The 12,461-nt window shown below is 38.7% G+C and overlaps 1 protein-coding gene across 4 annotated transcripts in view; it reads left to right on the top strand.

The window, feature by feature from the left end:
* Positions 1-389: 389 nt before the first annotated feature.
* il12rb2 (interleukin 12 receptor, beta 2a) overlaps positions 390-12,461 on the top strand; it is a 38,229-nt gene continuing 26,157 nt past the window's right edge. Inside the window, exons 1-3 of one of the 4 annotated variants that reach the window (XM_043699390.1) lie at positions 390-589; positions 8,118-8,531; positions 10,080-10,364. In XM_043699390.1, coding sequence (XP_043555325.1) covers positions 8,462-8,531; positions 10,080-10,364 — 355 coding nt within the window. In that variant the 5' untranslated portion in view covers positions 390-589; positions 8,118-8,461. Of the gene's footprint in view, positions 590-681; positions 964-1,978; positions 1,994-8,117; positions 8,532-10,079; positions 10,365-12,461 lie in introns of those variants that run through there. The other 3 variants (XM_043699387.1, XM_043699388.1, XM_043699389.1) reach the window with 3 other exon arrangements.

Here is a 12,461-nt window from a genome sequence, read left to right as displayed (position 1 = left end):
GGAAGGATTTTTTAATGGAGCATAAAAATTGACCCAGATCATAATGGACTGGCCAACAGACGGAGAGAAAAAAATGACCAGGGAGGTCGAATGTGCTCAACCCTTTACAATTGAATGAAATCCATTACAGTGAATTTTAACGTGCTCTAAGGCACTTCTTCCAAGCTCAGAAGTTTCTCGGAAAGCAGGTTTCCATTTCAAACACAATACAAAAAGTCTAGACAAATTAAAATGCATGCAGCCCACTGCATTCAAACTTTTTTTGATGACTGCGTGTGAGAAGGATCACACATTTCAGAGGTGCGAAAGCGTGTGGTTACATCTTGGCTTCTAAATAGAATCACTGGAGCACGACTCTGGGCAAGTAACACTTAGCTGTGGTTTAAAGGTCGGCCACGTAATAGTTTAAAATTTATCAGGACGATTTATTTCCCCAGACTTTAAACAGATGATTTAAACGACGGTCTTTGTCTTGTTAACACCGCCTTTTTGGTGTACCTGTGGTTGGCTGGTACCCATCAGTGAATCCCGGGAAAGTTTACTGCTGGACACGTGGAGAATGCGTTACAATCCGGGATTGATGTGACCGGTGAGCGAACTTATTTTATCTGACATTCTCGTTTTGTTTTGTCAATGTAATGGTTTCTTCGGGGTGAAGGTGGTGGGTCTCGGAACAACGTGGTCAGAATATACATTAGGTGCCTTAGCGGAAAGCACAGGAGAAAGTTGGAGATTGTTTATTAGCGGAAAACAGGCTCGATGATACAGCACCAGGATTTCCAAATTTCGATTTGGAGGACTTTTTACATTGGTGATAGCCAAAGTTCCGAGAGTTTGTCATTTTATTGCCGACACTTTGCGATGTCAGTTTTTAATCAAATAAATACCCCAGTGATGTATTCACAAAGAAAGGGATGGAAAAAGCGCGAGGGTTGGCGAATCTTAGTTGAAATTGAACTACGGGTGGGTAAACCATGTTTGTTTTTTCATGTACTCACGTACACTGTGATAATAAAACAGGATTTCTGGACAACCTGCAGGGAGTAGAGACCCTGCTGTGACCTCGCTGTCGGCTCAATTATTTTCAAAATGTGCTGTCGAGATGAGCTAGTGGAGAAGGCAGTGTAGTATCAATATGTTCGTCTGGTCATTTGTGCCAACTGGGGAAAAAACCGATAGGTCAGGGTATTTTCTGGTTGGCATGAAGTTAAGTACAGTAGGTGGCCAAAGAGTTTTGGGGATTCAAGTGCACAGATATTTTAAGGTGTCATGAACAGATGGAAAAAATAATTAAGGTGACTAATGGATTGCTGGTCTTTAAATCGAAAGGGCTGGAGTATAAGAATTCAGAATTTGTACTGCAGTTATACAAAACCCTGATTAGACTCTACTTGCAGTACTGAGAGTAGGTCTGGTCACCACATCTTCAGAGCGCGTACAATACAGGTTTGCAAGAATGATGCCTGGACTTTAGTGGTTAAGTTATTTGGAGAGATTACACAAATTAGATCTGTTTTCTCTAGAATTTGGAAGATTAAGGGATGATCTGATTGAAGTCTTCCAGATATTAACAAGGAAAGATAGGGTGAATGATAAACTTTTGCCACTTGTTGGGGATTCTAGAGCTCTGGCCATAGTCAAAGAATTAGGGCCAAACCATTCCAGAGAGATGTTAAGAAGTGCTTCTACATACAAAGAATGGTAGATATTTGGAACTCTCCCACAAGTAGCAGTACATGCTAGATCAGTACAGTTCTAAATCTGAGAGAGAGAATTTTCAAAGCAAGTATATTAAGGGATATGGGCCAAAAGCAGATATTATTGAGTTAGGTCACATTATCATTCAATGATATCATGACTGATGAGTAGGGGTGGAATGGCTACCTTTAACTTTGTTGACATACTAATCCTACATGGCACAGGCACCATCAGCAATGAGGAGGTTTTTCATTGCAAGCTCAGACCCAAGACTGGGGATAGTGAATGGAAACAGGTATGTAGTGTGTTGGCTGTTAAGTAGTTAAACTGTATAACTTTGTGGGTTCCAATATCTTTTGATATGGTGAACATCTGGTTGGGAATAAGATTAGAAATAGAAAAGAAAATAAACCAAAGTTTGGGATTATTGAATGGTATCTTGACAGTCCAAGTATAGTTCAAACAAATTTGGCATATGGCAAATAAGATTAGATGAATAATTGCATGACACTTAAGACTGTTTCGCTATTCAGTGGGATCATGGTTGATCTGATAATCCTTAGCTTTGCTTAACTGCTTTTTCCCAATCCCCTTGATTGTGTGGCAAATTGTGTTCAGTTTTTTTTCGGCATTGCCTGTTTTCTGGGGATAATACAATTACTATTTGGGGCAGTGTTCTTATGAGACATTTAACTCAAAAGTGGAGAGGACTTCAAACTAAACGATGGCGCCAACGGATAAAATTTGGGAAGGTGTGATCAATCTGAGTAGCAACAAGACAAAGAGAAATGTTTTATTACAGAAAAGTGCAGAGTACATTTGTAAGTGTAAATCAATTTGAGGTGAAAATGTAAGTCCAAAGCTGGAGGCTGTACCTGAATGCATGCAGCAGTTTGAACTAAACAGATGAACTGAGCACACAGAAATAAATAACCAGATGGTAGTTATCATTAGAGACAGGCTGCAGAATATCACAGATTAGGACATGAATATTGAAGGGTGCAAGACACTTAGGAACATTAAGAAACTAGATAAATTGCAGTGGTGTCTCTTACTGCATGATGGTATTAGCAAAATAAAGAGGGATTACCTAAATTCAGAAAACCAGGATGTATAAATAGTTCGATTAACAATGAGAAATAAAAGCATAAAGTCACTTTCAGGAATGTTGCGTAGGCCCCCTAATTAACTATATGGGAGTTTACCAGAAATGTATGGTGGTAATCATGGTGGAATTTAATCTACATATGGATTAGGTATCTAGATCTGCAAAAAATCAGATGGTAAATGGTAGTCACATGAGGGGGTCATAGAATATGTTCAGAATTGTTTCTTAGAACAGCATGATCTGAGGCCAGCCTAAGAGTAGGTTTTACTCGACTTGACAGTGTGCAATGAGACAGGATTAATTACCTAGTAAAGGACCCTCTACATCATAATTTTAAGGGAGTATGTAGTGTATTCTGGAATTGTATTAAAGCTTGATTAAATAAGACCATAAAGTGCAAATTCTGCACATTGGGTCTGTTCCATCATTGGATGGGTTCATGGTTGATCTGATCATCCTGAACTGTAACTAATTGCCATTTTCCCCATTACCCTTGATTCCATTTAATAAACTTGTCCATAGCAGCCTTGAATATAATTAATGGCCCAGTCCTGATGGCCCTTTTGTTTCTTTTCAATGTTCTACGGATTGACTACCCTCTAAAAGAAAAAGATCCGCCTCATCTGTCTTAAATGGGCAATCTCTTCCTCAGATGATACCCTCTGGTCCTCGACTCTGCCACTAGGGGGAAAGAACCTTCTGTATCCTCCCTGTCAAGCTTCCTAATAATCTTATGATCAAAAGATCTCCATTCACTCCAATAACAGACCCAACCTACACAATGTCTTCTCATAACAGATTCACTCCATACTCGGAATGAATCAAGCAAACCTTCTCTAGACTATCTCCAATGCTAGTATGTCTTTCCTTAGGTTATGGTCGTGTCAGAGTGGAGCTAGCTGACATGAGGTGGCAAATTAGATTGATTGATAGGTCCAAAGAGATGCAGTAGCAGATATTTTAAAAGGATATCTCAGAATATACAGGATAGATATTTTCAATGAGATAAAAAATCCATTGGGAGGACCCACTGTCCATACTTAACTAAAAAGTTGAGAGTATCAAACTAAACAAAGCTAATAATTGCAAAGAGGTGATTTGCAGTTATGATAATATGTAAGTAAACTTGCAAAGATTTACAAAAAGATTTAAAGAAGGAGGGGAAAGTTGGTTTGAGAGAAAGCTAGCTGGAAATGTAAGAAGAGTTTCTATAGATACTTAAAAAGGATAAGGTTAAAAATCACACATCACCAAGTTATAGTCGAACAGATTTATTTGGAAGCTAGTGCTTCCAAATAAACCTGTTGAACTATAACCTGGTGTTGTGTGATTTTTAACTATGTCCACCCCAGTCCAATATTGGCTCATTCACATCAAGAATAATAAGATAAGTGTTAGAAGTAGAGAAAGTGAGTCGGGGGAAGATAAGGAATTGGTAGATGAACAGTTCTTTTTGTATCCTGTAACACGAGAAATGCTGCAAATAACATCTAGGAATAGCGTTAAATCGGGAGAGGGAAGGAAGGGTGGAACTCCAAGAAAATTACAATCACAGGGAAATAGCACTGAGTAAATTGTTGGGAGTTGCAAGCTTGGTAAGCCGCCAGGTTCTGGGACTTCATTTTTAAGTTTTAAAAGAAGTAACTGGTGAGAGTTGATGCATTGATTTTAATTATCCAAAATTTCCTAGTTTCTGGGACAGCTCAATTTGAATGGAAAATTGTAAGTTTCTCACACGACAGGAAACTTGTGTTTTGTTAATCCTGTGAACAGAATACTGGCACTTCAAGTAATCCTTAGGTAAACTTGAATGCTCTAAATCAATTGTTGCAATATTTACATTGCAATAATGAGACTTTGAATTTGTCCCTTCCTGGTCCGAGTGTCAATATGAAGTGGTTGTAGAGTATCCTGAAGAGGAACATGAATGAATAACAGCCACAATTTCTACCAGAACATAGGTAAAAAGAGGAATGTGTAGGTAGCTAGCAAGGAAGACCTCAAAGATAGCGTTTTCCAGACTCTGCCCTGTGTCATGCATTAGTGAATAAAGAAGTCAAAATCTCGCAAATGCATGGCTGGAGAGTTCTTGATGGAAGGACTTAGATTCCTGGGGCTAGTTCTCAGGGTACTGGGACCTCTAAGAGGCTGGATGGGTTGCACCTGAATAGAACTGGGACTAGTGACCATTGGCTATTTCAAGAAAGCTGTGGAAAGAATGAATTAATTTGGAAGGGTTTGGGAATCATTTGAAAGGGAATACAAGATTCACAAAGAATTGGGTGAAGCAGCTGGCACAAGAAAAGACATGGGTGAGTTTTAGAGTAAGAGGAAAATAGCCTGACTTGGGTTCACAATGCACGTATGTAATAACATTCTGTGTATACAATAATGTTGGTGAGTTGCTGATGCTGGTAGCCAAGTGAAAGTATGATGCAGCAATAATGGATGTTTGGCTCAAAAAATAATTGGATGCAATGTGTTTAGGAAAGGAAGGAGATGGGATGGCTATATTGATTTAGGATAACATTACAGTGCTGCAGAGTGAGGATGACCTTGAAGGTTCAAGGACAAAATTTCCATTGCTGAAAACAGAATTAATAGAGATACCATTACATTTTTGTGTATTTCAAAGGACGCCAACCAGTGAGAAGGGCAGTGCAACAAATTTGCAAGGAAATGACAGACCGATGCAGAAAAGAGTTCAGATTAGATGACTTCAGACGGGGGTCTTTAATTAGCCTTTAATTAACCGAAGTATGTTTAGGTTTAATTGTCTACATTAGTACATTAAAGAGGCATTGAATCTGTCTTTGGGGAATGAGCTGAAACAAGTGGATCAAGAGTTAATAGGAGACCTGGGTTTAAGTCCCACCTGCTTCAGAAGATGGCGGATCGGTGCAGGTTAATTTTTTTTTAATCCAGAAAAACATGCAAGGTCCAGCAAAATGAGTATCAGAAGATGTGTAAAGAATTCCAGGGAAAATTCCTGAGTATAAGTAATACACTAAGGAAGTCCAGTTTCTGTGTTGAGAACTGATGCGGTCCAGATGGATTTGAATCAAGCAGAGCTATAATTGATCTTTAAGGCAATTTTTTTTAGTTGAAGTACATTCTCGGATGGTATAGAAGTAGGACAAATCTAATCCTAATGACGAAAGAGAGAAAGCAAAGAAATCAGAAAAAGGCTTCTTATTACAGATGTCAAGTTGATAACACAGCTGCCCTTGACTAGGTGATGTTGTGTCATCATTTTGAATGACTGCAATCATGTGGTATAAATAAACCTGCAGTGGTGTTAGGGAGAGAGTTCCAAAATTTTGACCTACTGGAGTGAAGGAATGATGCTACAATTCCAAATTAGGATGGTGTGCAACTTGGAGGGGAGCTTGCTTGTTGTGTTGCTCTATATATATGAACCAAACTGGATATTAAATACTCAGAGGGGAGGTCAAAAACACAAATGAGAAGCAAAAAGAGAGTATGAGAAAAGACTTGCAGCTAACATGAAAGGAAATCCAAAAGTCTTCTGTAGATGTACAACCAGTAAAAAGATGGTAACAAAGGTTCAAGAAAAGTCAGTTCAGCTCAGCTGGAGTTCGGTATTCTGCAGGGATCGATTCTGGGACCTCTGCTCTTAGTGATTTTTATAAATGACTTGGATGAGGAAGTGGAAGGATGGGTTAATAAGTTGCCGATGACATGAAGGTTGGTGGAGTTGTGGATAGTTTTGAGGGCTGTTGTAGGTTGCAACAGGACATTGATAAGATGTAAACTGGGCTGAGAAGTGGCAAATGGAGTTCAACCTGGAAAAATGTGAAGTGATTCACTTTGGAAGGTTGAATTTGAATGCAGAATAAAGGGTTAAAGGCACGGTTCTTGACCATGTGGAGGAACATGGGGATCTTGAGGTCCACGTCCATACATCACTCAAGTTGATAGGGTTGTTAAGGAGTATGGTGTGTTGGCTTTCATTCACAAGGGGTTGAGTTTAAGAGCTGTGGGCATAATTTTAAAGTGATTGGAGGAAGTTTAGGGGAGATGTTAGAGGTAGGTTCTTTACACAGAGTGGTGGGTGCATAGAATGCATTCCTGCAGTGGTAGCAGAGTCATTAGGGACATTTAAGTAACTCTTGGATAGGCACATGGAAGATAGAACAATGTAGGGTATGTAGGTTAATCTGATCTCAGAAAAGGCCAGCACAACATTAAGAGCTGAAGGGCTGGTACTGTACTGTACTGTTCTATGCTCTATGAAGAGATATGCACGTGGTGTACTAAATGTGGACTTTACATCTGTTCTTTCAAGGATGATGTTGCCAAGGTTGCAGTGACTGTCTCAGTCACAGAGACTCTGGATGAGCTAAAAATTTCAAGATTAAAGGGCATATTTTTGAGGTGAGAGGAGAGAGATTTTGGAAAGACATGAGGGGCTGATTTGCATGTGGAATGAACTTCCTGAGGAAGTAGTGGATGTGGGCACAGTTACAATGTTTAAAAGGCATTAAGGTAAGTACATGAATAGGAAAAGCTTGAAAGGATGTGGGCCAGGAGCAGGCAGGTGGGACTAGTTGTGTTTGGGATTGTGTTTGGCATAGATTGGTTGGATTGAAAGGTCTGTTTCCATACTGTATGACTCTATGACCATGAATCTATTGTCATTACTGAGGGAAACCCATCTCGCTCACTAATGTCCTTTTAGAGAAGGAAACTGCCAACTTTATCTGATCTGGCCTACATGTGATTCCAGACCCACAGCAATGTGGTTGTCTCTGGTGCTTTACAGCCAATAAAATACTACTTGAAGTTTTCTAAATGGCCTGATCTTGTTTTAAAGGTCGATGTCCCCTTTTCCTCCTATGTTCTAACCCCGTAGTTGTAATGGACAACATTTGCTAATCTTCTGCATATATATTTATGTGGCAACGACATTTGAGTGCGTAAATGGACTCATCAGTTTCTTTGGTTTTCTATTGTTCGTAGATGTATATTCTTTTAAAATGTATTTTGTATCCTTTATTGGTCCAGAGTGAATGTCATCACACTTAACTATTTGCAGAAATCCCTCTGCATAATTTTACAAATCCCTAAATCAAAATTACTGTCCCTTTATGCTTGTAATGCCACCCATTAACTATTTATAATTAAATACTAAGTAATTATTTATGATAAATAGTTGAGGTGTAAGTTCAGATGCCCATGCAAATATCATTAACTACTTTCTTCTGAATCGTGTCCTTGCATATTATACTTAATTGCTATCTTCTACCACACCACCAACTTCCTAATTAGATCAATATTTTGGTTTCAGTGCTGTTAGGAAGACTGTTCCAGAATTTTGGACCCAGGAACAGGGAAGAATGGCAACGTTCCTTTGCCCAACAATTGGAAAACACAATACAAGTCTGCTATTTCTGTTTACATCCTTGCATCTTCTCTGAGGCAGCTGAAGATCAACTTATACTGTGGGCACGAGGAACTGAGATTGACTGTTGGTGGAACAAAAGGAAAGAATTTAACAACAAGGTAGAAATGTGTGCAGCTGGCAAATGTACAGCAGACCTGAAATCTGGAAGTAAGACTATTGAATAATCACTTTACAGGAACAGCTACAATCTGGGGTTTCTGGTTCCCAAGCTTCCCTTCTTTTGTTTGATGGAGCTTGTTGGAGTATGTTTGTTAATCAAACTAGTTGCCATCTTATTGTGCAAGAACAAGGCAGCTGGTAAGTTGCATTAAACAATTATAATTAATACGTATATATATATATATGTGGTTTAAATCATGTTTGAGTTTAGAGTAATGCTCAAGGATTTAAGTTTTGTTTTTGTTTATATTTGCTGTCTTTAAGTGCTAAACCATATTTGACGATCTCAGGTTGGATAAAAGCAAAAGACTACAGACATTGGAGATCTGAAAGAGAAACAGAAGTTGCTGGAGAAGCTCAGCCAATCTGGCAGCATTGGTAGAGAAAAACAGTAAAAGTTTCAGATGCAGTATTCTGATGAATGGTTACTGAACTCAAAATATTAACTTTGTTTCTCTATAGTAGCCACCAGCGCTGCTGAGTTTCTCAATTTTGGTTTTGGTTTTTGACATTAGCTATTGGCCTTGACATTGACGAGCCATTCAATACTTATTCTCAGGACCCATCACTGCAGTGCCAAATCATATTCCACTTCGATACAGCAGTTACCGATGACTGATTGACTATCTTTCAGAAAGATTCTTTGGCTGATTTCATGTGGTCTCACATAGCCTCTCCTTTCATCAACCAGTTCAGCACTTACATAAAGGCTTCCTAATCCGTATGTGCTGGTAACACCATGGTTCATTTTAGCCCCAAGTTATACAGAGACTATTAAATTTAATTTGTTATCTAGCAATGCTATAAAACAATATTTTTAGTGAGAAATTTTAAGATATAATGGATAGTTAACACATCTATAAGTTCAAATGGCAATTTTAAATTTCAAATTTATTGTCATTCTTTCAGATTACCAATTTAGATTTATCACTTGTGTTTGCAGTATGATATATTTGTGCATAATGGAAGGTACATATTAATACACAGGGCCCTGTTCTTCACACACAGAAAGGACATGTACTTTTGCTGCATTGATTTCAAAGCAACAAAGCAGTTATGTTCAGGTTTATTTTTCAGGACAACGCTTTGACCATAAAGAGACAACCTGTCTTGTTTCAATTTAACCGCATTTTCAGAGGGGTGTGTGTGTGTGTGTGTCCTGATGAATGTAAGACAAAAAGTTTCAACAAACTATTGGCTTTTCAGTAATACTCACGTTCTGCACTGCTGAATGAATATTTGAATACACATTGGCCTCCATCACACAGAAGGAAGAAATGAAAATAATAATAATTCATGGTGCATCTGTCCCAATAATTATTTCTGTTCTGTATGGACATCCAAGGTCTAGATCTGGAAGGCTATGCTAAAATGGCATCAGCATGCTGATTGGCATGCATGGACCCTCTCAGCAGCTACATACATGCACAGCTTTTGAGATAGCATTGTTCAAAATGTGAGAACATTCCAAAAACACTGAGATGTTTTTGAACTCTACTAATGTAGAAAGAAGATCTACAGTGTAAGAACATAAAAATTAAAGTTGCAGTTAGAAATATTAGCAGACTAATACAGTGTACACAATTCAAATGAGCAGGTTATCATTGGCAACCAAGTACTCTGTCTTAATGCTGAAGCTTTTCTAGCTTCTAAAATGATTTTGAAAATGTTGTCATCTTCTTCCAGAATCCTGTACTAATGGAGAAATGCAAGTCAGCCCTGCATCCGTAATAAGATTTGGATCAAGCATTAACATATCGTGTATATTAAAGGGGTCATTCTACAATGAATGTACAGCTCAACAGCTACGTATTATACAAGACAACACCATGCTGCTACATACGGTACAGATCCCCACCAATGCAGTCATTGCACACATTCCAAAGTTTACAAACGATGAGTCCAGTTTTGCTTGTAAGCTACACTGCAACATGGAATACTTGATTTGTGGAATTGATATTAAAGCTGGCTGTAAGTGGTATTTTTAATTTTATTGATTGAAATGAATATACTGTATGCTAACAAGTTTTGTTAGCTATTTTATTTTTGGTTTGTTACATGTATAACAGCTAAACATCTTAAAAGGAGATGGTGTGAATGGCGAAAGAGTTCAGTCACTTAGTCATGCTTCAATACCCTGAGTGGCTGAAGAGTTCAATTCCCAATATAGACCTTACTGCAGAATGGTACTCATGGAAATCACAGGGCACAGTATTGAAGCCGAGTGGAGTTTCTGCTTTACTCTCCTTTTATTTGTCTGATCTCACTTCACCTCACCTTCCTTTGCTCCTTGATTCAAAGTCCAAGGACCATTTGCTGATTGTTATAATGGATTATGAAATTAAGAGGGATTATTTTTGTTTTCTATAACTCGCCATTTGCCATGAAAAATGGAATGATACCAGATGGAAATGAAATACTATCTCCCACAAATTTTATAGTTCAATTTTTTTTATTACTCACCTGGGTTTAAAGGAAATGGGGCGTAAATTAAGTTAATTCCAGGGAACATGTGAACCAGGCAGGAACCTTTAAAACAATTTCCGTTAAGGTGTCACTACCATTTTGTAGCCTCACTGCCTGACTATCCCAACTTGCTATTTCCACCATCAGTCACAGGCTTCAAACCCTGTCACATCCTTCAACTTTGAGAATATTGGATGAGAGACCTATTATATGCTCATAACACAAAAAAAAACTAATTATAATAGTGCAAGAAAAGTATCTCTTCCTAAAGTCCTACGTAACTTTTCTGATAGCAACCAATGAATCCAAATTGAATAAAATTTTCACTTTTGTAGAGTGTAAAGAGATGTAGAATTATCTTGTCTGATTCAAGTCAGTTAATTATTATATCTCCTGTCTGATTTGAGGCTAAATGAAAGGGTGGCAATAACAGCAATTGAAGTCTGCTACAGTTGATCCAAAAGTCCTCTAGAAACTTCATTGAGTAGATCTTTGGAATCCTTGAACAATAGTTCAGATTTCAAGAGCACTCTTGTGGTTTCCTTCAGTATAGCCCACAGTATCCTGTTTGATCATGGTTTTCCTTGTGCTATGTAATGGTGGCAAATGCATAGAACCACCATTGATCATCATTGAATGAATTGCATCTTCAGATTATGTCACAGGTAGTAAATTTTGAAGTTTCTCTAGCAGATCCTGATCCCCTCACTCCTATGTCATTCCTGCAAGAAAATTAGATATGTTTAAATATCCGTCCCAAGCAAGAGCTTCAACTCTCATGTGTTAGCCAACTTTATTGTAGTGTGCATGATGACAGAAACCAAAGCAAGTTTGAGCAAGGGGAAAAAATATAGTCATAAAGCTATACAGCATTGAAACAGACCCTTCAGTCCAACTTATCCATGCTGACTAAATTAATATAGTCCCATTTGCAGGTATTTGGCCCATATCCCTCGCAACTCTTCCTATTCATATTCCTTTAAATGTTGTAATTGTACCGGCCCCTACCACTTCCTGTGGCAGCTCATTCCATACAAGAACCACCCTCTACATGAAAGCATTGTCCCTTAAGTCCCTTTTAAATGTTTCCCCTCTCACCTTAAACATATGCAGTCTAGTTTTGGACTCCCCTACCCTGGACAAAATAAACTAATTTAGTTTACTCTGTCTATGCCCCTCATGTTTATAAGTGTCTATAAGGTCACCCCTCAGGCTCTGCTCCAGGGAAAGTAGTCCCAGCCTATTCAGCCTCTCCCTTGAGATCAAATGCTCCAACCCTGGCAACATCCTTTGTAAGTCTTTTCTGAACCCTTCGAGGAGAAAGTGAGGTCTGCAGACGCTGGAGATCAAAGCTGAAACTTTATTGCTGGAACAGCACAGCAGGTCAGGCAGCATCTAGGGAACAGAAGATTCGACGTTTCGGGCACATGCCCTTCTTCAGGAATGAGCAGAGAGTGTTCAGCAGGAGAAGATAAAAGGTAGGGAGGAGGGACTTGGAGGAGGGGCGTTGGAAATGTGATAGGTGGAAAGAGGTCAAGGTGAGGGTGATAGGTCGGAGTAGGGTGGAGGCGGAGAGGTCAAGAAGAAGACTGCAGGTCAGGA

This window comes from Chiloscyllium plagiosum, chromosome 11, assembly GCF_004010195.1.
Source record: "Chiloscyllium plagiosum isolate BGI_BamShark_2017 chromosome 11, ASM401019v2, whole genome shotgun sequence".
Classification (NCBI taxonomy): Eukaryota; Metazoa; Chordata; class Chondrichthyes; order Orectolobiformes; family Hemiscylliidae; genus Chiloscyllium; species Chiloscyllium plagiosum.
This window is presented reverse-complemented; position numbering and strand designations above follow the sequence as displayed.